This window comes from Mesoplodon densirostris, chromosome 12 (assembly GCF_025265405.1).
Source record: "Mesoplodon densirostris isolate mMesDen1 chromosome 12, mMesDen1 primary haplotype, whole genome shotgun sequence".
Lineage (NCBI taxonomy): Eukaryota > Metazoa > Chordata > Mammalia > Artiodactyla > Ziphiidae > Mesoplodon > Mesoplodon densirostris.
The window spans coordinates 61,845,861-61,873,487 of NC_082672.1; the positions used below are offsets into that span (position 1 = coordinate 61,845,861).

Here is a 27,627-nt window from a genome sequence, read left to right on the forward strand (position 1 = left end):
TTGTACAGGTGGCAAATGTAAAAATAATTCTTTCTAGAATTTTACAAAGAAGAATAAAAAAGAAGCATCTGGTAACAGGAATATAAGAAAGTCCTGACTCAACATGTGAGCTGATTGTAAAGTTTATCTGTCTATCTATCTAGATATTTATTTATGGCTGTGTTGGCTCTTTGTTTCTGTGAGAGGGCTTTCTCTAGTTGCGGCAAGTGGGGGCCACTCTTCATGGCAATGCGCGGACCTCTCACTATGGCGGCCTCTCTTGTGGAGCACAGGCTCCAGACGTGCAGGCTCAGTAATTGTGGCTCACGAGGCCAGCCGCCCTGCGGCATGTGGGATCCTCCCAGACCAGGGCTTGAACCCGTGTCCCCTGCATTGGCAGGCAGATTCTCAACCACTGCGCCACCAGGGAAGCCCTGTAAAGTTTTTTGATTTTGGATATATTTACTCCCTCAGGTCACAAGGGTCATTTGCAGTAAGAAAGTCAACAATGAAACAGGTCTCTGACACCTGTTTTATTTGGCTTCATTTATTCCTGAAAATTCCGTAGAATAAGAGCTAGCATTTGTTGGGCACTTGAAGATGAGCCAGTCACTATTCTAAGCCCTTTACTTCATGTAGCTCTCACCTCACCTTCATGGGGTAGATATTACCATCAACCCGACTTTGCAGACAGAAATTGTCAGACAGAGAAGTTCAGATTCTTGGCCAAATCACCCACATGCTAAGTGGCAGATCTGGGATTCAATCCTAGGCCATCTGGTTTCAGAGCCTATGCTCCTAACTTCACCAAATTGTCTGAATTTTCTTTTTTAAAGAACCAGGAACCTTAGCATCCCTTTCTGAAGAAATCAACATTTGAAACTTACTTTACTAAAAATAAACAGAAATAGAAGAAAGCAAAGATGTAATCTTGTTCAATTCCTCATTTTGCAAATAAGGCAAATGAGGACCTTGGAGGTGAGTTTTGTACCCACAGATCACACAGTAGTCAGGGGCAGAGGCAAGACCAAGGTCTTTTACTCCCTAGATCAGAGCTCTTCCTACTAGATAAAGCTGCTTCGTTTACCCCAGAAAGTTTGCAAGGTAAATCCTATCTTAGAGGAGGAGAAAAATTGTAATTACATCTTGAGTTTGTTCCTTATAGATTTAGTTACTTTAAAATAGTGTTTTGGAAACGTTCTAACATAGTTTCTTAGGATGACATATTGTTTGCATGAATGTACAACTTTCAGAAGATAAATATATGGTAGTATAGTTCCCTATGGTACATTACTTCAAATAGTTCAATTTTAAAGAAGCACTACTACAGGGCCTATGTACATTTAAGAATCAGATAAAAACATATTAAAGTGAGTTGGAAGTTTTTGCAGGCATTTAGTTTCTGGTGTCTCTCAATCACAGAGCTAAAAGAAGGTTAAGATAATGACCAAAAGACTGTCCTAAATTAAATGCATATCCTGCATGTGGATTACTCTGGGGACAAATCACTGGTTCCTGATCATCCCTATGCTTCATGTGGAACAATGTGGTTTTTCTGTCTGACCTTAAAAAAAAAAAAAAAAAAAAAGCTGTGCTCAGTGATTGACCTGTAACAACCTATCAGAAAAATCATATGAATCTGTGATGGGTCAGAAATGAAACTCATCAAGTTCAGGGCTTGTGTAGGCACTTACAGATCAGTATTAGCCATTTGGGTCCCCAGAAAATTTTCAAACCATTCTGAGTTGTTTAACTTTCTCATTTCTTCATGGAACACCCTTCACCCCCATTTTTTTTTTTTTTTTTCTGGCCAATTCAAGAAAAGTGTTGTAGAATAAATTGACTAAATCCATTGGGCTGTGATTGCAGATTTTACTAAGATTTTGCTGCTCCAGTTACTGTTGCATTTATGGAAGTCCCATTTCTAACTAAAACCAGTAGAGTTGGTGGCTTATTCTCTTGGCTTCAGGAGTTGCCAGATGTATAGAAGCAGGAGAGCAGAGTGGTTAAGAGCCCAAGATTTGGAGCCCTATAGTCTGGGATTTCCAACGTAAGCCCTTGAAAGGGCTGGAGAGGTGACATAGCTGAGTGATAGAGCCAAGGTGGAAGCAGCAAAGGGGACATGCCCTACATAATGGGCCAGCCACTCAGCTCCATATGACTGTGACCTGGCTGGGAATGTGAGGGTAGTCTGCTTACCCTGGGCAGGCTCTTTGTTTACTTTTTGGCTATAGAGATGGATTTTACATTAGTTGTTTACAAACAAGTGCAGGCCAAACAAACCATACTTGCTGGCCAGATATAGCCCATAGGCCAGTGTGAGATTCCGAAAAACATGGTGCTTTCCTTGTACAGACAGACAGAACTATGTTCTGTTCATCCAGGAAACTCCCTCCCTTGCAAGCAAGTGAAAGCCTATCAAGCTGGGTTGCAGCAAAACTCTTTATTTGAAGATGAATAAATATTCAGTTTTACTTTGTGATATATTTGAAGATAGAGGAGGAGGAAAAGGATAAAATAATCTTTAATTCTGTGTTATATAAACTGAGCTAAAAGTGAAATATGACCTAAGAGTACTAGGAATGGAGAAGAGAAGTATAGTTCTGCCACGTTATTCAGTGACCATACATTGCCTAAAAGAATAGCTGTTGGATTTCTCAGGTGTGATGAGATCTTCAGTTCCTTTACTACAGGATTAGCATTTTAGAAGTGTCTCTAAGGAAAATATAATGTGCTCTTTACCTTGAAAATCCATTTAACACAGATCGATTTACCATTTGTTATTTTCAAATCATGTCATGTATATTTTGTTTCTTCAACAGAATGCTATCTTGTTGTTTTTTTTTAATCACATCTATTCACAATTAAAACTTACTGTAGGGCTTCCCTGGTGGCGCAGTGGTTGAGAGTCCGCCTGTTGATGCAGGGGACACGGGTTCGTGCCCTGGTTTGGGAAGATCCCACATGCCGTGGAGTGGCTGGGCCCGTAAGCCATGGCCGCTGGGCCTGCGTGTCCGGAGCCTGTGCTCCGCAACGGGAGAGGCCACAACAGTGAGAGGCCCGCGTACCACAAAAAAAACAAAACAAAACAAAAAAAACCCAACTTATTGTAAGTGAATAGAAAGCAAAGAGAATAATACGTTTGTTAGAAGCATCTTAAATTGAGGTTTAATTAATTCCTGACCTATGCTATCCTAATTATTATAGCTTCAGATTTTTGCACAGTACTTGCATTTAATTAAAACTTTTTCTGTTTTAAGGCCCTGTTACCCTTGTTTGGAATTCAGCAGCACTTTGTTTTATAAGTATCCCTTCCCCCAGTCAACTCCTTAAAGTTCTGCCTCAGATCAGGCCTCCTTGTGAAGGTCTTCTCCGCTCATCTTATCCTCCTTCTTCCTTGAATTATTCCTTATGTAGAGTCAATACCATGAGGTTTAGTATTAATTACCCTCTACAGAGCATAGCTACCTTAATTACACTCTATACTTGCCTTGAGGGTTCTACATAATATTTATATTTATATATAGGTACCCATGTTTATTTCAAAAGGAAACATAAAGGAAAGATCATTCTTTTTAAAATTGCATTTCCTGAACTAACTACATAGCATTTACAGAGCCATAACTCTCTCATGGTAGGACCATATTAAACTGAATAACTTACCAGTAATAGGCTTGGTGCAGGTGGCACACTTTTTGGCATAAAGATGGTTGTAGCAGCCCAAGCAGAAAGGATAATCATCTCTGGACATAAACTCTTCTTCACAGAGCTCTTTCCTACAGCCACTGCACAGAAAACACTCTTTATGCCATGGCTGGTCACAAAACATTATCCCACCTGAACTAATCACCTGGCAAATGATCACAAAAAAGGCAATGACTGTGGACGTTATTACAATTCAGACATTTTGTGATTCTCTTCTGTGCCCACAAGTGGTACTTTGGGCTACTCTATCACATTGTGTTAGAATGTCTTTTCCCTGTGATTTTTTTGAATCTAAATGAGAAACAAAAGGCGACAGGGATTAAATAGAACTGGTGATAAATATCCTAATGTTTCTCCTACAATGGAACAGAAAGGAAGCAGGACCATAATGAACTCAGGAAAATGAAAAAGAAATAGGCCCTTGATTCCTTTGCTCATCTTTCTCTTTCTTGTTGGTTTTCAAACGTGTTTTTAGAGTTCAGATATTTTCTATGCTATGTTCTTATGTCCATGTATAACTTTTAAGGATCCTAAAAAAACAAAACAAAACTATTTTTTTTCCTGAATGCTTTATTCCAGCAGTAGTAACCCTGAAAGGAATTGATCAACACCATAATCTGCTAATAATGAATAATATTTCTGAGGTGTTTTTTCAGTTTTCAACCCTGTTCTTAACTTCTTCTTAACATTCTTGACATGCTGACACAGTAGGGACTATTATCTTTCTCTCTTTAGACATGAGTAACTACTAAGAGTTAGAGTAGTTAAGTCACTTGCTAGGGTCACACAGAGCTAGCATTCAAACCTGCACAGTCTTATTCCACAGCCCATGTGCTTAACCATGAACACAGTACTGAGATTAGATTACTTTGCACTGATAAGCAGTTGACAAGTCTTTATTGAATGAATGAACAAACACTAAGGGAAAAAATGTTTGGAAAGCAACTGCAGTATTGTATCTAGCACAAATAGGGGTGCTGTGGGCAACTGTGTGAGTTTTCAGCATTAGGGCTCAAAGTCATAAGTGCTGGTTTTACATTGAACCTTAATGTGTGATATGCTAGGGTTTTGCAGAGATGCTTGTTATTCCTCCATAAGATTTATTTTCTAAACCAGTTTAATCTGGATTTTACTTTTTTAAAGGCTGAGATATCTTTATTTAAAAATCAGATGGAAAAATATTAGACAACTTTTCTTGTGCAGCAATTTTTAAGTCATAGCATCTTTCAAATCCACGGCTCTTGAGGTCCTGGGTTGTTCTGGGAACCTGGCATATGCTCATGGAAATATCTTATAATGACTGAAGCAATGTGATATCTGAGATGCCGCCTGTAATCTTTGTATGCAAATTAAATAGATATAGAAAAAGTAGTCTATTCTAAGCCATCCTATTGTGACATCTAAGTATCCTATAGCCATCCTATAGGATACTTGTCTATCCTATAGGCTTTTGAAAAGATTATTCTAAAAATATTTTAAAATCTTACAATGACTATCTTAAAAATTAAAGATACTTGATAGAAAGTTATTTTTCATAAAGGAGAAAAAGTATACTATGCTAAATAAGTAAATAGGACACATAATGATGTGTGTGAGCTAAAGCAATTTAAAATACCCCCCTACTGACTTCAGATGCCTTACAGAAGGCACAGGAGAATTCCAGATTCCTTTGATTTGTTTGGTCAAATGATTAGCAGGCAATGCTTAAAAGATTCAAAACTTGAAAACTGTATTCACAGCAAAATAAAACTTGATGTACCCACCAAAGATTGTTTCATTAGGGAGAAGAAACTCTGGAACATTAAAAATTGTTTGCTTGTGATTATATTCTTTTGAAGAGGCAGACGGGCTAAGATGAAGTCTAACATCCAAGCGTGGTTTTTGCTACTGATTGATCCCAGGATTTAGAACAAGTTTCTTCTCTGGCAAAGTGGAGGCAATAATGATTTTGCACCCAGTGGATGAAAGCTGATATGAATCACAGAATACTCTATGTGAAACTTGAGGAGTTTGAATTCAGAGTACTACAGTTTGAGGTTACTTGTTTTTTGGTAGAAAATAGATTTTATTTTGTGAAACTAAAATGTATGAAAAAAGTTCTGTGAGCCTGATGGTCAAGTAGTTTTTGCTTATTTTCTTTTGTTTTATATTTGGTCTTTGGCTTGGGTTGAGACAACTTGTTTTTCTTCAGCTTGGATCATCTTGATCCGAAACATTTATATCCAGCTTTCCTTAAAGGACTTGTGGTTTTAAAAAATTAAATAGAAAATAATCTGGCATGTTGTGATCTACTACCCAATAGAAACATTTCATAAATTTTTTGGTGACTTCAAATCATGTCCTAAATATAGGGCAGGCTCCTCTAACCTGGGAAACGCCAGGGCTTTGGCCCCAGATAGTGCTCAGCTCTGATGTACTAGAGAAGTTCTCTTGACTCCTTATAGCATTGAAAGAAACTTTATATTGTGTGCCCAACAAATGATTTTAAGATGAGTCTCACGAGTGTCATTAATGTTTTAGTGTAAGTCCTTAAGAAACGTAGTCTAAAAATGGCCAACTTAGTTGTCCCACAAAACAGTGAGATAAATCTATTTTATTTCCAGCATCCCTTTCTAAATGCATGTCATTGACTGATAATTTTTTGGAGCTTCATCTGTCACAGGGTCATAGGGTCTGACTGTTTCTTGTAAAGTCATTTTCTAAGTTGTTACTTCTGGTAGAGTAATGGAAGTCTTCGGGTGTAAGATGGTTTTGTAGCATGTTACTTTCAACTGTAATTTTCAGCCATCATGACAGTGTAATTTAATAATTATAACATAGGGGTTGATTGATGCCTCTTCAAATGTAGTACCAGTATTTTACATATTTGTGGAAAATCATTGAGTGTGTGTATGTTTGTACATGCATTTGTAGAAAGTAGCAATGACACTTCAGATGCAAGTATGCAAATGGTCTTAAGAGACCTGCCGGAGTAGCCTGTAGATCAAAAATGTTTAGAAACCACTGGACTTATCCAATATGTTTTCATGATTCAAGCTTTCTCATCACAAGTTATAGGCTTATTTGAAACTTATGATGCCTCACAGGTCAAGAATTTCTTTGAGAACATCGATATATATTTATGGAATACAGACAGACTTTATCAAGGTGATAGAGATGAGTGACTTTTTCACGTAAAAGATTAGAGGATACAAAAAGAATTGGACCATGTTTACTTGAAAAAAATGACTTTTTTTCCTATTGGAAAATATGTTTTGAATGGGTGTCCCAGTTGAAAGGCCCTGCATGGAGCTCTGGAGATGGAGGTGAAGGAAACCACTTGCAGTTCTTAAGTCATCTTTCTGTCTTTCTGTCTAATGAATTTCCCTAAAGATCTTGTCAATCTCTTTGAGTGTCATGCTCTTATTTATCCACTCTTTTTTTATTTTTTTAAACATATTTATTGGGGTATAATTGCTTTACAATGGTGTGTTAGTTTCTGCTGTATAACAAAGTGAATCAGCTATAAATATACATATATCCCCATATCTCCTTCCTCTTGAGCCTCCCTCCAACCCTCCCTATCCCACCCCTCTAGGTGGTCACAAAGCACCGAGCTGATCTCCCTGTGCTATGCTGCTGCTTCCCACTAGCTATCTATTTTACATTTGGAAGTGTATATATGTCAGTGCTACTCTCTCACTTTTTCCCAGCTTATCCTTCCCCCTCCCCGTGTCCTCAAGTCCATTCTCTATGTCTGCGTTTTTATTCCTGTCCTGCCTCTAGGTTCATCAGAACCATTTTTTTTTAGATTCCATATATATGTGTTCACATACGGTATTTGTTTTTCATTTTCTGACTTACTTCACTCTGTATGACAGACTCTGTGTCCATCCACCTCACTACAGATAACTCAATTTCATTTCTTTTTATGGCTGAATAATATTCCATTGTATATATGTGCCATATCTTCTTTATCCATTCATCTGTTGATGGACACTTAGGTTGGTTCCATGTCATGGCTATTGTAAATAGTGCTGCAGTGAATATTGTGGTACCTGTCTCTTTTTGAATTATGGTTTTCTCAAGGTATATGCCTGGCAGCGGGATTGCTGGGTCATATGGTAGTTCTATTTTTTATCTACTCTTTAGAAATATAAAAGCTTCAAGCTAAGAAGACATTTATATTGCTTGGACATGATGTGAGGAGTGAAATATCCTGTTTAAATTGGTTCCCTTAGTCACTCTGTGAGACAAATCCATATCTCTCTGAAATTAAATGGATCAGAAATTTTCTAAGAAGTATTTTGTATTCAAAGAGAGGCGTGGGCCCTCTACCAGAATATGTGAAATCTTGCCTGAACAGCAGTGAATGGAACTGGAATATCAAATCACTTGAGCCTTTGGAACATTAAATTCATGTTCTGGGTGGAATTTTATGGTGATAAAAATAGATGGGCCTCCTCACTGTGACAGGTAGTGCTTTCAAACATGTTGGAATTCAAAATTAACATGAATGTGCAAAGATGGATATAACATGATAGTATCAGTTCATTGCAAACATATAATGCCACTAAAAAGCGATGGTTTGGAAGATTTCACAAGCTTCATCCTCTTTAGATATTTACCTTCTTACAAAAGCTGCAGTAGTGAGCAAACTCCATCTCAAAACACGGCACACAATAATTGCCACTCTCTATGGAAATCAAAGGTTTAGTTCCTATTGGCTGTCGGCAATGCTCGCACACAAAGCAGGTTTCATGCCAGTAGTTTCCCTTGAATTTCATTTTCCGGGAACCTGTACCCCCAAAGTAAGAACCTGTTAGTACAAATCAAGCATAATTGTTCTTTTAAGCAATAATATGTCAAATTACTTAAAATATATACTAAAGTTAAGGTGAAAAAAGCAATCATCCATATAGAAAAAATAGTGTTTACTGGTTTCCAAAACATTTATCTGAAAAAAGAGGTCAATAAATAGAGTTCAGCCACGATGATGGTGAATCACTCTTTCGCTGGAAACTCTTGTGCTGTTTCACAATTTTGAGATGTGAAAGTACTATAAATGTAGACTCTGAAAGGCTGCACATGCTTCAGATAAACTGGGACATAATAAGCGTTACAGGGATATTAGGAATGCCCAAGGCACAAACTCCTGAGATTGATGTTGTGTAGTTATGGTCTCCTAGAAAATCGTTGAACCTATAATAAGAAAATGAGAGAGAATTGTTCATATGCTGCTGTCCATAGGGATTGAGAAGAGAATCAAAACAGAGAATTAGTACTTGCCTAAAGGTGTAACAATTTACTTGGATCCTTGTTTTCCCAGTTTGTGTTGAGCTACAAAATGATGATGGATCCCATTCTCCTATGATGGATTATGTTTTCTGATGCTATTGGTTCTGCCTAGGACAGGGTGTTTAGTGCAGTGTTAGTATTATTTATTGGTATAGATTTTATCTTTATTCCATGGCTCAGTTTCTGCTTCAAAATGTTTCTATGAATTAGGTTTATGAAAAAACACAAAAGACAGTACTTTGCCCATTGGAGACAGAAAGAATAATCTTTTCATGTGTAAAGTACACTAAATGAGATAAAGAGATAGCAGAAAGATGTCTTTCTGCAAAGCAGGGTTTTGTATAGTATAGTTCCCCCCTTTATCTGTGAGGGATACCTCCCACGACCCCTAGTGGACGTGTGACACTGCAGATAATACCGAGCCCTATATATATATACACTATGTTTTTTCCCATACATACAGACCTATGTTAAAGTTTATTTATAAATTAGGCATTGCAAGAGATTAACAACAATAACATAATAAAATAGAACAGTTATAACAGTATACTGTAATAAAAGTTACGTGAATGTGGTCTCTCTCTCAAAATATCTTATTGTACAAGTTTACTGTCTTTTCCATCTTAACCAAGAACCCATCATGCTCCGTGGCCATAACTTTTGCAGCTGGAGGTGCAAAACTGGCACAGATTTCTTTTTCCTCCTTCACAATTTCATGGATGGAAAATTCGTTCTTACATTAGATCTTAGCAACCTCAGCATACAATTTCTTTCCTTATTAAGTTGAGAACTTCCTTTTCATTTAAAGGAAGCACTTTATGGCTTTTCTTTGGCATACCTGAATGGCCAGCATCACTACTCTTGCACTTTGAGGCCATTATTAACTAAAATAAGGGTTTCTTGAACACAAGCACTGCGCAATACAGCAACAGTCTGATCTGATAACTGAGATGGTTATTAAGTGACTACTGGCCAGGATGCTCTGGACAAAGAGATGATTCACATCATGGGCAGGATGGAGAGGGATTTCATCACACTACTTAGAAGAGCACACAATTTAAAACTTAAGAAACTTTTACTGCTGGAATTTTCCACTTAATATTTTCAGACTTAAAATTTTTGGCCTCTGGTAATTTTTGTTTGTTTGTTTGCGATACACGGGCTTCTCACTGTTGTGGCCTCTCCCATCACGGAGCACGGGCTCCAGACGCGCAGGCTCAGCGGCCATGGCTCACGGGCCCAGCCGCTCCGCAGCATGTGGGATCTTCCCGGACCGGGGCACGAACCCGTGTCCCCTGCATCGGCAGGCGGACTCTCAACCCCTGCGCCACCAGGGAAGCCCTGGCCTCAGGTGATTTTAACCATGGGAAGTGAAACCATGGATAAGGGGGGGACTAATGTACTACACTCTTCCTGTGCCTGGGTTTAATTCAAAGCATTGCAGGTTCAGTTATAGACCAGAAGTGCCTTGTGATCTTACCAGGCATGATGGTCTTCTTACAATGGAAGCACTTGGAGGAACACTCGTTAGAATAGTACTCGGAGCACAGCAGGCACTCATCCTTGGCAGCAAAAGACTTTTCCACCAAAGACTGATTGCATTTGGCACAATTGAAGCATCCTTCATGCCAGTGACGGCCTTTGTAACAAAGATCCTTTGAGACAGTAAATAAAAGTTAATTAAGTATGTTTGTGACCAAACAGGCCATTTTATAAAACAATACTAAACACTCCTGGGACTCTGGTGCCAGTAGGTGGTGCTGGTAGCTTGAGGGCATGCTGTTATTGATACTATTACCCATAGAGAGGTGACTCTCTGGGGCAATTAAGAACTAGAGCCTGGGGCTTCCTTGGTTGGTCACAAAAGACAGATGGAAAATAAGTGTACTCTCCTGTTTCTTCAGATTTCCTCTACCTTCCTTTTATAAACTATAAGAAAAGTTTTTCATGGAATGATTTTTACTTTTAGGTTGTAACATCCTATTACTGTTTGAGATTTACCTAAACAAAATCTCAACACTAGTTAACTAAAACAAAGACCTCCCCAGCTCCCCCCACAAAAAAGGAGAAAAAAAATATAATAATGTGCATTCTGGGAGGAATGGGTGTATGTGTGAGAGGTATCAGCGCACAATGGTTTAATGAAGATGAGGCTAATGTGAAGTGAGAAGATACAGGTTTTTGAATCTTTCCGGCTCCAATTATTTATATAGTTATTCACTTATACTCTTATCATTCTAGAAATAACACTTCAGCTTTGTAACTTTGGGCAAATGACTTCTTTAATCTTTAACATCCTAAACTATCTCCTAAGATCACTGTAAGGATTAAAGTGTATCTTATGTTTCACAGTGCTGAACATAGTGCCTGGAACTTGATTGACGATAGCTTTGAAAATCCTTATATCTAGTAGCAGAGCATTAGAGTATTAACAGTCAACACTAAAGAAAAACAGACATTCCAAAGCACTTGTCTACTGTTCATATGCAATAATTCTGTGAACTGAGGTAAGACCTACCTTGGAATCTGATTCGATTGGTTCTTTGCACTCCTCACAATAGTTAGAAAAAATACAATCATAACAAGTAACACAGTATGGATTGTCATCCTTTAGTACATACTTCCCAAGAAGTGATGCCATGCAGTATTGACAGTCAAATTGAGCAGTTGTCATTTTGGCTTAATCCTATGAATAAAAAAATAATTTACATATATAAAGGCAAAATTTTTGATAAGATAAATTATAAAGCCTCAATACAGCATGAGTCAAGCACTTGAATAGATTTATATTTTCTTATATGAACACCCACCAATTTAGGAAATATGCTGTAGTTATGGTGACACTTGGAGTGATTTAGAAAAGGCTACTCTCCCATCTGGGCAGTTCCTGTGTGTTTTACTAGCAAAATGCATTAAACCAGCAGCCAGAGTGTGAAAAAACATCTTGTATTCCTCATTCACTAATGTGGAATTCAATGAGAATGTAATATGTGTTGAAATAGGATGGTTTCACATCAAGGATATAAATATGAACTGTTGATAGAGCTTTCACTAACTGTCATCACTTACTGTCTTGTTGGAGAGTGCTGGAGGTGGAGTTCAATGGGAGTAACAACAGTCTTTTTTTGCTCTAACTGAAATAGAAATTAAGTACATTTCTAATGTACTTAATGTACATTTCTAATGTACTAATCAAGTACATTGTCATTTTCCCTGCCATCCTTTTATTTCCCAATTCTTTATCGGGTACCTAATGAGGGTTCTGCACATTAGTCCTAAGGTCTTCCTGTACCATAGACTCTCCTTTGGGACGTCCTCCTTACCTGTGGCTTCAACCTCCCTAAGTATACTGTTGACTTAAATCTCTAGCTTTAGCCTGTTCTTCATTTGCCTCCTGGACATCTCCACTTAAATGCCCCACACTTAGCTGGTCAAATAAAACTCCTCAGCAGTGAGGATTCAGTCCAAGTGTTAGGTCTTTGTGACTGCCACTGAGCAATTTTCCAGATGTGGACGTGCAGTTAAAACCATCAGTGGTAGAAAAGAGCTATCGGATTCTTCAGGTTTTAGGGCTAAACTAACATGTACACAGAAGGAAGAATAACAGCAGCATTTTATAGAATGAAAAACATAAATCCAAGGTCAGGGTAAGAATTCTAGTTATTTTGTAAATTTAGGAAAACCATTAAAAAACACGTGGATTTCAAAAGGGTTTAATTAGGCATCGAACACAAGTTTTTCATTGTCACCAAAAATAGTACCACTGATTTTCTTGGAAAATAAATATATTGGGAACTATGAATATTTTCCAATTCTCCACATCAGAAATTTGTTTTTTTAATTTTAGCAAAATTAGAAAATCAATTAATTATTGACGATTTTTACAGCATTTTTAATGCCAGTTTTTATTTACTACATTCAAATTGCATTCTCACATATTTTGCCACCTTTTAATGATGAAGTTTCCAGCAGTGTCTTGCTGAATGTACATTGTCATTAATTCTGTTTATAGCAGATCTTTACTAACAAAGAAAAGACTAAGGATTTAGAATATATGTGTCTCTTCCCAGAAAAGATGAAAATTCAGACTAGAAGTTCCCAGTGGAACATGCCAAAATTATCTGCAAGAAACACTGAATTCCCTATTTGATTAATTCCACAGAAATGTCCCTTTTTAGTGAATACAAACACACTGAAAGGATTACTGAGAGCTTGGAAACAGGAGGAAATAGATCTAAATCCCCTGAAAGATTTAAAAATGGAAATTTTATTCACGTTTACAGTGATCAAGTGTTTATCTCTTAATAGTGAAATACAGTATATACCTTTAACTTTTATCACTTAATATGGAAAATACCATTTTCATTGTTAATATTTCTTTAGTTTTAGATGTATATAATAGCACCATGAAGCACAGCCTCTCAGGACTTAGGAACTCCCAGACTACTTCCATTTAGTGAGGCTTTTAGTATATTATAAAATGAAGAAACACCAAAGGTATCACAAAATTGGTAGAATTTCAAATTTTTCTTTTAAACAACACTCTAAATACAACATTATAATACCTGTACCTCATTTGGTGATCAGAAGTCTAAATATCTAAAATCTAAATATCTAAATAAATACTTATTTTATAATATAAATATTGATATAGAAATATATATCAGTGAATATAAATACTTGTCTAAATGTAAGTACAAGAAGATCCTCCCCATCCCCATTCTAATCACATAATAGGCCTTGCTCCATAAAGATTCTTAACAAAATTGACCCTATTTTCTCCAGTTTTTTAAAGGAGAAAGTACATCTTATTCCATCTGTTTTTTAAAAGCAAAGTCAGGGAGTTGGGGAGGGTGAGAAGAGTCAGTTCAATATCTCAGAACTATGTAATTTTGCATTTTATAGAACTATACAGTGGGAGTAGGCATTTGGTCCAAGTCAACATGTGTTAAATGTCTACTCTGTAATAGTTGAAGTCCCTGCTCTCAAGAAGTCTGGATTCTCTTAGCTCTTACCTTGGTAATAGTGAATATTATTTGAGATAAGAGAATAAACTGAACGTTTGTGGTCTTATTCTTAGTTGGGGAAAGTACACTAAGAAATTCAGTCCTCATTTTCATAAAGTCTATCATTTAACTATGGGTATATGAATACATCTATATAGAGTTTCTTAGAGGTGTTATGACCATAAATATGATACAGATTCCACTAGAACCATATAGAATTCTTAGCAACTAATAGAAAGGGGTGGGGAGCTACAGTAAAGGGAGACCTTTCTAAGAAGATTTGAAGGAAGTTAAGCTTTTGCAAGTCTGTTAGGAAGGAAGGAAGGGAAGAAGGATCTTGATTAGCAGCGAAGGAAGGGGAAAAGACAACCGGGAGAATGGCACAGGATTACATCCGAAGTTGGGGAATGGTGAGTCTTGCCAACAGATTTTCACCCGGCTCCATTCAGGATAAAGGAAGACCTTGAAACTAAAGCTTTTCAAAGCTATTTGGACCTTTAATAAAAGCAGTTCTAAGTGGTGTGAGGGCAGGCAAAAGAGGCAAGGGTATGAATTTTTCCAACTAGGTCACATTTTACCACCTTATTCACTCCTAAACATCATTCTGTACTTTTTTTTTTGGCCTTTGTCTCTTTTTTTCCCCTCTTCTTTGTCCCTTGCATTAATATTTTTGAATAATCAGAGAATAACTAGTGTCCTCAAGAGCAGACCAAATGGCTAGTTTTTAATCATTTTCTAACAGGTAAAACTGTAGGAAAGGGGATAGGGACTATATGATTCTCATCTCAGGAGCCCCCATCTGAGGGTTAATATGGCAAAGATATTGAAAACTGTTTGCTTTCAAAGATTTAAAATCCTTGAACAGAGCTGATTTATAATTATGAGTCATAAGAAATCTTAATAGTATCCCAATTGAATAGCATTTAACTTTTCCTGGCATGAACTTAGAAACGTTAGTATCAATATCAATTAGACATTCTTGTCAAACTTTTCAAAAGGATTAGATTATATTTTTGCCAAACTTCTATAAAATTGATTCTGCAATTATGCAACGGTTTAAGCACAGAATTTTTATCATTGCATACTGGAGTTTTGGAAGACTGATTTAGAGGTACACCGATATATCAAAGAACCTATGAAGATAAGATAAATAGCTCAGAAGTCCAATGTCATGAATGCACTTGGCTTTCTTTTTCCAATTATCTCCCTTAGATTTTAGATTTCTACCTAAAAGCATGTGAGTTTATTGGTCCTAACTTCTATAGCTGAGAATGCTGTTTCTTACATGTTATTTTTAAAACCAGGAATAATTTTGTGTCAAGTTATGTTATATGGTGAGTTAATGATTAGAAGTTTAATGCTGTGACCAATATACTCACTTATATTTTTATTATGCTGAACAGATTCCCAAAAAGTATAGTTGAGAGAATATCAAGCAGGAGAGAGGCAAGGACTTGAGGCTATGCAGGGTATCTTTAATATGCTTTGGTTTGCAAGGCATCACACACCATTCATTCATTCTATAAACAGGTAAATATATATATATTTTTTGCACAGTAATCTGCTAGAAATTATGAAGGACATTAAAAATAGACGAGACTCAAAGCCCATCCTCAGAGAGCTTATAATCTAGTAGGAAGAGTATGGACATTTTATAAATAACTAAACAAAGGGAGGCCCATGTTAGAATTTTTTAAATTTCCAAAGTGCACTCCTATTCGAAACCAATTAATTGGGATTGCTGGGGGTAGAGAATGAGAATAAGTATTTCTCAGCTCCCAGAAAGTTCTAATGTCCAGTGATAATTAAAAACCACCAGTTGGGCTTCCCTGGTGGCGCAGTGGTTGAGAGTCCTCCTGCCGATGCAGGGGACACGGGTTCGTGCCCCGGTCCGGGAAGATCCCACATGCCGCGGAGCGGCTGGGCCCGTGAGCCGTGGCCGCTGAGCCTGCGCATCCGGAGCCTGTGCTCCGCAACGGGAGAGGCCACAACAGTGAGAGGCCCGTGTACTGCAAAAAAACCCAAAAAACAAAAAACAAAAAAAAAACCACCCACCAGTTAAGAGAAGGAGGAAGGAAATTACTTTTAGCTGGGAAAAATTCCGGAACAACTTAGAGAAAATGGCATTTGAATGGATCGTGTGGTAGCTATCATGGGTTGGTTCTCCCAACCCTGGCTCTATCCTCCTCCTAGTTGGAGAGGTCAGGCAGCTAAAGACATCTCCTGGACCCTCTTACAGCTAGTGTTGAGGATGCAAATTTGGCTCTGCTAACTCCGAACAGGTGTGTGTACATTGGAAGGTGGGAGTGATACGTTCCTGCTGCTGTTGCTGTTGGCAGGCTGGGTCGTAGAAATGTGAGTGGTTTCTCCCATTCAGAATGCCTGGACTCAGGTTTTCCAGGGTCCAGGGACTTGTTTTCAGGTTGTGAGAGGTAGTCGTGGTAGTGGTATCAGCGGTGGCAGCAGGTTCCTGACCTCTGGATTACAGGGCAGAATGGGTGCTGTGGTGGGCAAAGAGCAGCCTCTACCATCCTTGAAGGAATTGTTAAAAATACTAACAGTGAGTTCTAATGCTCCCGTGTGTTTCCTGAGGGCCATGTACTGTGTTAACCACTTTGTGTAGATTCTCTCTCTTAATCCTCATAACAATCCTGTAGGATGGGTCTATTATTAATATCCCCATTTGACAGATGAAGAATCTTAGAGAGGCCAAGATAACTTGGCAGATAAAAATGCCAAATCCAGGATTTTATCCTACACCTGTCAGAAACTGAAGCCCAGGATCTGAGCCTGTGTAAACCTTTTCTTTCCTGAAGATGTTGAGGGAGGGCACTTGAGACTGACCAACAGAATTAGGAAAGATGTTTATACTTGAATACATGAGGTCTGCATGGAAAATAGCAAGTAATCTATTTAAAGTGGCTTGCAGGGCATGAGAAGGTACTAATTGGAGGACAAGTTTGGAAAAGTAGGCTGGGCAAGATCACCAATGGCCTAAGTTTCAAGCTAGAGATGAACATATGTTGTCTATAGAAGAGATATAACTACTGATGATTGAGAATAGAAGAGTGAAGTGTTTTGAGCTGAGATTTGTGAAAATTAATGGAAATAGTGAGAGAAGGGATTGGAAGGTAGATATACCACAGACAGGAAATCGATAAGGGGTCTATTTTTTAATATCCCATTCAATCAACAAATATTATTATCCCCATGTAAAGAGTTGTTTTATGTATTTTGGTGGGAATATGAAGAATTCTTATTGAGGAAATAATGTCCAGTCTATTAAAACTGACAAAATACATCATGTTACAAATTTAAAAAACAAAACAAAAACTATGACCCTCACCCAGACTAAAAACACACAACCTAGGCACCTCTGGGTAAAATTACTAAAAGTCAAAGATAAATAACATCTTAAAAGTAGGTTAAAAATATTACTTCCAGAGTAACAACAAATTGAGAAGTTACCTACTTCTCAACAGAAAAAAATGGAAGGTAGACAATGGAAAGATAAAATGGCTGAAAGAAAATGGGAGCCAACCTAGAAGTCTATACTCAGGTAAAATATCTTTTGTTAAAAAAGGTGAAGAAAAGATATTTTCAGACAATCAGAAACTGAATATATTAATAGCACACCCATATTACAGTAAATAACAAATAGTGTTCTTCAAGGAAAAGGACACTGAGCTCAGATTGAAGCTTAAAAATAAAGGGGTGAAAAACAACAAAAATTATAAATATGTAGGTGAATCTGAATAAATATTAACAGAACAACCTTAAAGAATTTGAACACTTAGGCAAAATGGGAAACTTCAAAGATAAAACATTAAAACGGACACAAGAAGAAATATAAAATTTTAGAGAAACTGAATTTGAAATTAAAAGCCTACCTATAAAGTAAAATACAAGGCCACATGGCTTCTCCAGTGGATTTTACCAAGATTTAGGAAGAAATAACACCAATATTAACAAACTATACCAAATAATTAAAAACAAGAAACATGATCCACTTAATTTTGAACCCATTAAAACTTTGATTACCAAAATCTAAAAACATTATAAGAAAAATTATAGGCCAATCATACTCATAATAATAAATTTTGCAGTAAATACAAAAAATTTAGCACAGACAATAACTAATTGAATCCAGTGACATATGAAAAAGTTAATATCATGATAAGCCGAGTTTATCCCAGGAATGCAATTTTAGTTTAAAATTAAGAAGAGAATCACTGTATTTTACCGTATTTACCAAATAAAAGAGTAAGCCATATACTTAGCAGATGCAGAAGACTGATAATTTTAAAAATTGCTCATTGAAGGATACTATTAATAATGAAAAGCAAGCCACAAAATGACAGATTAATAGATGATATTTGCCACGTATATAACTGACAAAGGATTAAAATGCAGAATATATAAAACATCAGTAAGAATTAAAGTAATGGAAAAATGGGCAAAAGATATAAGAAAAAAATTTTCCATTTTAAAATGACAGATATTTTAAAGGAAGCTCATTCAACTCAGTATGAAATAATTTGTACTCATGGTCAGAAAAAATTAACACGTCTGACAATATGAAACGTTGGTGAGAATAAGGAGCAACTGGAATTCACACACTGAAATAAGAACGAAAGATGAATGGATAAACCACTCTGAGAAACAATTTTTCATTATATTGTAAAGTTGAATATGTATCCTTCATATGACTCAGTAATTTCTCCCCTAAATCTGTGACTCATAAAATCTTGCAAAGCTCACCTGAAAGAATGATCATGGCAACATAGTTTATAGTAGCCCTAGTAGCAGGAGACTCTGAATGTCTATCAAAGGGAAAATGGATAAATAAGTAGATGTATGGTCATATAACATACTGCTATATGGCAATAAAACAGATGAATTATATAGGTGCCCTCCTTAATACAGATAAACCTCACTACTGAGTGAACTAAGTAAGTTATAAAATAGTAAATACACCATGATTGCATTTCTATAAAGTTAAAAAACAACCAAAATTGATTATTAGGAATTATGATAAATATATGGTAACATGTTATTAAACATAATAAATGTTATTAAAGCTATTTAAAAAAGCATGATGATGATAAACACAAGAATTAGGATGCAATTTAAGATTATCTAACTTCTGGAGTTAGTCGGGGATTAGGAAGTTGCAGAGGGTTTCAAATATGTGGAAAATATTTGATTTCTTAAGCCAAATTATTTTTATACTTTGCATATATTAGAAACATTATTTTCTATATATGCAATGTTTTGTTTTTTAATAGTTTAAAAAATGAGTGGGTGATAAATGAGTAGAAGTAGTATTGATATATATATTAAACTGTTCTTTCCTTATGTTTGTCAATAGAGAAGTAATCCAGATGGATGTAGTAATATCCTGAGAATATTTTTGTGTGCTAATGGTGGTCATGGAATTTATTGTCCAAGCAGGGAAGATATGGGGATAATTGTGGGCTGATTGAAAGGGTAAATTTCTCAGGGTGACCATTTTGGATACAAAAGAGAGAAGGAGACAAAGTTTTCTCTCTTTCTTTCAATACTCAGTTACCATGAAAGTGTGCAAAGCCAAAACATGGTTCCAATGTGTATGATCTTTGTCTTATTACTTTACAATAAGACACGAGCTGTGTCTTACTATCGTGTCAGAGATTACAAGTTTCAAAAGTAAGAGGGCTTTTACTTTTAATGGTGAAATTGAAACATACTAGGATATAATTTGGGCCTTCTGGTTTCCAATAATGTCTCTATGTTGGTGTGGTTTTGAGAAATTTTATTTACTTGAGGGAGTTGAATTACCATATATCTTATATTCTAAATATCAAATATAAGTTGTTACATTGATTTGATTATAGCTTTCTTTGTTCCATGTGGAAGCAAGGCAGTACTATATAAAATCATCAAATTGATTTATGTGTCTTGATAAGAGGATATACAGTAACTGGTATTTAAGATGACTTCTATCTCTACTACATGATTTGTAAATTTTGCTAAATGGGTGAAAATAATGCCACAATCACTACTTTTGCACATATGTAAAAGTGCACTATTCTTCAATTCAAAATTTGTTGGGTTTTCTGGCTTAATTTTCATCTGGTTATTCAAAGTAGCCTCATTCAGCCTGTATAAATACATTAGTGCTCATCTGAGAGTGCTACATGACTATTTCAATTGCCCATTCAGGTCTTTCATTGATTCTGTAAAGTAGATCTGTTTCTGCTTTTCTTTAGGAAAGAACTTGAAATAATTGAAATCTAAAGGGCATCAGGAATATTAAAATGCTCTTGGGAAATGTTAGTTCAGAACGCTGATGTCTTTGAAACTTGTGTGATTGATATACGGAACTTGGGTGAAGATGGAAAGTGGATGAAGAATCTTAATTGGAACTGTACCTAAATGAATTTACCTGTGCTAGTTTTCCCATTTAGGATTTTAATTTGAACTGTTGCTGTGAGGGCAGATAGGGGCTGATGGCCAGTCAAGGGCACTTTGGAAGTCTTACTGAGGAAAGTATATTGCTCTGTGCTCTATAAGGAGTTACAGAAACCATCCTCAGTGTGTGGTTATGCAATCCACCTAGTCTGCCAAGGCAGTGATTTCAATCATTCTCGCCTCTCTCCCTGCCTGTACCCCGTACATATATTTACTGGGTACCATATCCTATTGATTCCACTTCAGAAACATTCCTTAAATCTTTGTTTAGGCCCTCCTTGTATCTCTGATGGACCATAGTGGCTTACATCGAACTGAAGATATTATTAAAAGTTTCTCCCTCTACTGAGTAGAACCAAGCACATTTCTACTCTATGAATTTTGCTCTCTAAATAAGCTCAATTACCCTGGGAGTTCCAGAACATCTTCCACAATACTCAAGAAAAATCTTTCTCAGACTCATGATCATCTCCCTTCCTTGGAGAAAAACCTCCAACAGCTCTTCTTTAAGTCCATTACTTAGCATAGAGACCCTTTGCTACTTTGTCTACTTTTCTCACTGTCTCTTCATCCCTTTCCCAACCCTGTACCATCTGATACACACACACTGCACCTATGCTTTAGCCCCTTCCCATGACTCCCTATTCTTCAAATATACTATGTCATTTTACACCTTTGAGCCTTCACACGTGACTTTTCTTCTATCTCTAATGACTTTCTTCTTGTCCCCCCCCCCATTGACCACCTACTTCTCAGTCAAGATCCACCTAAAAATCCTTCTCTCTGCAGCTTTCTCAGATCTGTCTGGACACAAGTTGCTCCCATTAGTTCACACATATGTCTCTTTTTCTTTTGCCACATTTGGTAACAGTTATTTTGTACTATGTGTGTCTCTCTCACTTCTAAGCTCCTCAAGGGTAAGGATGTTGCTTAATTCTGTGTGTCTCAGGTCTGAGCATAGCAGGACCTCAGAACATGCTTTATGGCTGAAGAAATGAATGAATGGAAAACTTCCTACTTCCCATGAGCTTGGAGTCCAAGACAAGAACTAATGAAAACACATAGGCAAAGAGGATTCTATCAACAGGATAAAAGATAAAGGCTCAAGTATAAAAAAGTTAAGAATTTGCATATGTTCACTTGAGTAGTGAATTAATTCATATCTATTATATCTATGGCAAATACATCCAAGGACTGAGATAGGATTAGGGAACAGAAGGTGAAGATCTAAAGGCCTGTTCATGACTAGGAGAGTCCTTTCACTTTCCCTGAAGAAGACAGCTAGAATGCCCTTTAAATACCAGCTGAGGAAGGTATCAAAGAAACAGCGGAATGTGGTTAATCTGTTGACATTATTAAAGGGTTTCTCTCTAAACTGTGGGCACCAATAGGCTTCCATTAACAGTTTATGAACTGTATGATCAGATACTTCAATCCTCTGTTGGAAGATGTACCAGCCTTTCTGCATCCATGAATATGATTTTCGGAGACAGAGCATGTCTTTACCAAGATTGCAAGGTCATTGTCTTCAGAGATAGGTGATATTAGCTGAAGTATTATTTCACTGAAGTGTTATTTCTGACAATTTGGGTGGACTTAAATGAGATATATGAAAAAATATATCCTCCAAAGTCTGTGTAAACTAGGCCAGACAAAATAAGTATATGTTGTACAGTGGGAAAATTTAGATTCACAGATTTAAAAATATCATGGAGTTGGAATAACTAGTAAAGTTCTACTCTTAGTTTTTTCCTTTGTTTCTTTTCCTAGTTCTGAGGGTGGAGTTGAACAGAGCTGTGTGTACTTCTGTATCTGTTTTCTGCTTATAACCCAAGACATAACATACTGAGAAAAATACTGGGTTGGAAAGCAGAGGCTATAGATCTTTGCACTAGTTGCTTAAGCACGAGCATGGAAACTACTGCTATGGAAACTGTTTAATCTTTCTGGCACTTACTTTCCTTAACTATGAAATGAGAACATTATTAGCTGCTTATGATCCCACCCACAGATCAAGTGAGATTAGAATGGAAAAGTCATGAGTGAGTTGGCTGTAGGTGTACTTGACTTGATGGAAAGTGTAATTATAAGTGTAGTTCCCATTTTGAAGAAGGAGGCTATTTTCTAGACCCCTCAAACACTACTTTTGAAAACTAAACAATTTTAAAAATAACTAAAGCCATAACTTCAGGCCATCAATCAAAAATAACCTAGGGCCTCCCTGGTGGCGCAGTGGTTGAGAGTCCGCCTGCCGATGCAGGGGACACGGGTTCGTGCCCCGATCCCGGAGGATCCCACATGCCGCGGAGCGGCTGGGCCCGCGAGCCATGGCCGCGGGGCCTGTGTGTCCGGAGCCTGTGCTCCGCAACGGGAGAGGCCACAGCAGTGAGAGGCCCGCGTACAGCAAAAAAAAAAAAAATAACCTAAAACAAGCATCATAGAATTGTGGTGGAATGCTTGATATTAGTCTCTAGGGACATATTCACAAGCCCAGTTTGTTGGAAGCTGAATGTCTTGTGTAGAGAGGTCAAATGAGAATTCTCCTGAGACCTGATGGCACAGCTCTCCCATGAAACAAAACAGCTGACGAGAGCTTTCCATCTGGTTAATTTGTTCTGTGGATACTAACAAAGGAAAAATGTGCTTTGTATGATTTTCTTGGAGGGATTATGTTCAGAATCATGTAATTATGGCAGTGATTACAGAAACAGGTACATTGTAGTTCATGGTAATACATAAGTATAACCACATTTTACCAAACATTATATTCTTTACAAAATAAAAAAGTAGGACTCTCAAAAAATATATAGGTTTAATACCATCTTTGATTTTTTTCCTCACTGAGATATAAGAAAAATTTTAAGACATAAAGAATACCACCTTTTAAGGTGCAACTGGATTATCTAGATCTCTGTCTATCCAGATACCAACTTCCTGCTTTTAAACCCATCATTAGGCTTGCCTCAATTTTTATCCCAAAGGAACCACTATCATTTCAATAGGTATAAGCTGTCATTCCTTCTACTCCCTGTAGCCTTGCTATCATTTCTGTAAAAGGTGCTCTGGAAGAGTAAATACAGTTCCTAGGTTGCCTTAGGATCTCCTCAAAGTCTTGAGTTCTCATGTAGTGCTGGGGTTTGGTATATACAAGGACTGAACTAAAAGAGGTGATTTATCTAAATGTATTTAGCACAGAGTCAGCACATGGTAGGGACAGGATGTTTCCTGCATGTGAATCCCCCAAATCAACCTCATTTTCTGGAGATGGATTCTAATCTAAATATCACTGCAGATCTATTATAAGTATCAGAGAGTATTCCTTCCACCCATCTCTAAGCTTTTTGAAAAATTCAACACGTACTCTATGGAATACTAAATGTAGTAGTTGTGTCAGTTTTTTTGTTCTGTTTTGTTTTGCTTTGTTTCATTGGTTTTCCTTTCTATTTGAAGATCACCTTCATCATGCTCATTAACTACTATCAGTATCTGAGCCCTAGTAGCTGTTTTCTCAGCAGTGGGGAGGGAGCTCATTGATTCATCTATTTAACACTGTTTCTACCTGCTTCCTCTTGCATCTATTGACAAATGCAAGCATATTTAGCAAGAAGTGTGATCTGCCATTGTAGAAACTAAGTCTCCTGTGGAAGGACTGAATCTCTAACACATGCTAGTCATATGAATCACCCCCACAGGGCCAGGTATTTGAGTTCACAAGATCACATGAAAACTTCGCTATGGTCTAGTGGAATGTACTTCATCAGACAGGAAATGCAATATCTTTTGTACCGTTTTTTCCTTCAGTTTTTGAGTTCAGTGTCATGTGTTATAAAGACATTGTGACTGGATCACTGTAAAACCAAGACAGCTATTTTATTTTCCTGGGTGGTTTTTTTGTTTGTTTGCTTTTTTGGCTGCGTTCAGTCTTCATTGCTGCACACAGGCTTTCTCTAGTTGTGGCAAGCAGGGGCTACTCTTGCTTGTGGTGCACAGGCTTCTCATTGCAGTGGCTTCTCTTGAGGAACGTGGGTTCTAGGCGCATGGGCTTCAGTAGTTGCGGCACGTGGGCTCAGTAGTTGTGGCTTGCAGGCTCTAGAGCACAGGCTCAGTAGTTGTGGCGCACGGGCTTAGTTGCTCCACGGCATGTGGGATCCTCCCAGACCAGGGATTGAACCCGTGTCCCCTGCATTGGCAGGTGGACTCCCAACCACTGCGCCACCAGGGAAGTCCCTTCCTGGGTGTTTTAAAATAAACTCTAATTTCCTTCCAAAATTAGTGATAAGAAAACTCTCACCTTAATTAATTCACCTTAAGAAGATGGCAAACATATTCAATTTACACAGTGCCTGAGAGCAGATTAGGGTAATAACCATGGACCCAGGAATTTAGAGGAGCTGAGCCAAGTGCTCCAATCCCCACAGGTGTCGATGCATCTTAACCCCATGTCATCTTGAAAACCTAAAAGTACGTGCTCCTTAGAACATAGAAGAACCAAGCAAAACATACTTTCCATGATTTTCTTTCCAACAAATGTTTTTAAATATGAGAAATAAACCATTTCTATTCTGATGAAAGATAGTATTAGAAACTGTCCAATGAAATGAAGAGTGTGCTTTATTTGGAAGGTGGCCAGTATAAAATGATAGATGTATTCTTTATCTAATAGAACCTATAAAGTAGTTTTCTAAATCAAAAAATGGCTTAAAAATGACAACTCCAGTTAAACGAATTGGGAAGAATATTCAGTCGTTTAACTAAGAGCATGAAATAAGATTTCATAATCAATCACTTAATTCTCTCCTGAGAATAAGACAAGTCTGGCCATATAATATATTGGCTTTCATGTATCCTGGCATTAATGTGTATTATAGATTCTGTTGGTTTATGAACTTCTTCAACTTCATAAAACACGATGATGAAAGAAGAGCTCATTTCTGGGCCTTCCGAAACAGAGTCTGTCAAAAAGTTCTAAAGCTGCAGACATTTTTGAATTTTAGGGTATATGAGTTTGTATTATAAGGTATATATAAAGTATATGAGTTACATTTATGAGTTGTATTATGGTATGTTCAATGAAGGCCCTTTGTGCTTCTCTTAGATAATTCTTATATTCTAACTTGTATTATAAATTTTGGAAGGGAGGTTGTTGTATTCCTTATGACCATAATATAAGCTCACTGAGAGCACCGTATCTTACTCATTTCTATACTCCAAATGGAGCCTGGAAGTGCCCCCACACTTACTGGGTGATCTTTTAAAATGTTGCAGATAAAACTTATGGTAATTTTTAAAGGATTTCTACTTTATTGAAAGTGGTGATGGCTAAAGACCAAGAAAATAAGCTGAAGCACCTCCAGTTTTGAATTTTCTGTTGGGAGGCATCATTATGATTCCCTAGTGACTAAGCATGCTAGGTAAACATTCTTCTCTTGATTTATTGGGACAAGGCACCAGATACTCTCTTTTCCTCTGAAGTTGTAAGGCAAGTCGGAGGATAACAAATGTCTTATGTCTTTCAAGTCTACCAGCAGTTTAATAAGTGGATACAGGTGTGGTGTAGGTGTCTCTTTGGAACTTTTTATTCTGTTTTCAACAATAGTAGTCACTGCAGCCTTTAGACTCCTATGAGCCTGTAGCAGGAGCTCTCTCTAGCCCTTCACTGCCCAGGGAAGGGGGTGGCAATCCCAGCAGCCTGCCTCTGAGGACTGGCCACAAGGCATAAGTGCCCCTTGTCATATGCATACAGTTTCCAATCATTCTCAAAATTCTTAACTCTCAGTTGATCATTTTCATGATTTTTGTGGGGACAGGTCATAGTAACAGTTTATAAAACTACTCCATTATCAGCATCCCATTTGGCATTTTGACAGCATCTAAGTACGTATATGGCAGAAATCATGACATTTATATTCTGCCTTATAAGGTAGAATATTGTAAATCATACCCATAGATGGCGCTTTAGAGCAAATTAGATAATACATATCAAAATACCTTAAAAACAATTATGAGTTATGCAAAAATAAACCTTGTTGAGAATATAGAGGAATTAAAGTAGTGGTAGACAGAAAATTTTAAGACTATATATAATTTGTTACCCTAATAGTGATGTAACATTTGGTACTGATCAAAACCAAACTTACCTTCTCATTAACCGACATTTAACTTAAAAATACCTAGTCGCTCTTGAAGAAACCACAAAAACAATGATGAAGAGACAGGGAAGGTAGTGAGATTTACTTTCCACTTGTATATAGCCTTTTGTGCCCTTTGAATTTTGTACCAAATGGCCTATTTTAAAAATTAAATGAAATCTTAACACAAATCAAAAGGCTAAACTTATTTCCCTTTGAATCACTTGTTCTTGACTATAGAACACAAGAACTAAAAAAGATCAGTTTTAGCTCCTCATTTTACAGGGATAGAAACTAAATTCCAAAAAGGATATTTGTAGAGCTAGTATTTCTTTCTAGAAAAATTAGGAAAAATGGAATATACCTACCAAATTAATTTTTGTAAATACTTAAAAGGAAATACTCACAGTGCTAATCAAAGTGAATTTTAACAAGCTTGTTATTTTTAGCTTTTTTGGCTGTTTAGAGCCAAACAGCCACTCTCTTCCCATTTTATAAATAGATGCTGACCCAGAGTCTTTAAATGGCTGTCTTTAGATCACACTACTTTCAGTGACCTATTCCTGGTCCAAGCTCTTTAGCATTTCAGACCTTTCAGAATCTGGCATCTGCCTTGGCCTGGTTCTATCAGTTTTAAACCCAACAATATCAAACAGCTCTCTGAACACAGTGAACGGTACTTCTGTAGGTTTCACAAAGAGCTCCTGAGTGCCAAACAGTGCTTGGCAGTGAAGGTAAGACCAGGTCTCTCCCTGTGAAAAGCCTCCACTCTGGCATGGGAGACAGGCTCATAAATAATTACTCTACTCCATCAGTCTTACCAGATCAGGGCCCTGGCTCTCCATACTTCAGCACACACTGTGCACTGTAACCCTAGTTAATCGTCTTTCCCACTCAACAGTAAGCTTCAGGCGGGACAAATGCTGTTACCGCCAAACTAACTGGTGTCTAGCATATTATCAGCATGTGCTGGGCACTCACTAAATATTGTGGATGAGAGGGAGTGGGGGGGGGAGAAAGAAGAGAGGGCAGCTGAAATGCTTGGACATAGGCACAGGGGGCCCTGGAAATTTCAGGAA

General features: G+C 37.3%; 1 protein-coding gene across 1 annotated transcript in view; it reads right to left on the minus strand.

Annotated features, from left to right (window-relative positions):
* The window catches only part of FHL5 (four and a half LIM domains 5), a 39,540-nt gene that overhangs the window by 3,410 nt on the left and 8,503 nt on the right, over positions 1-27,627 (minus strand). The window contains exons 2-5 of the mRNA XM_060114727.1: positions 11,480-11,647; positions 10,442-10,616; positions 8,292-8,461; positions 3,643-3,829 (exon numbers count right to left, since the gene is read on the minus strand). Of these exons, the coding sequence (XP_059970710.1) occupies positions 3,643-3,829; positions 8,292-8,461; positions 10,442-10,616; positions 11,480-11,635 (688 nt within the window). The 5' untranslated portion in view covers positions 11,636-11,647. The remainder of the gene's footprint in view (positions 1-3,642; positions 3,830-8,291; positions 8,462-10,441; positions 10,617-11,479; positions 11,648-27,627) is intronic.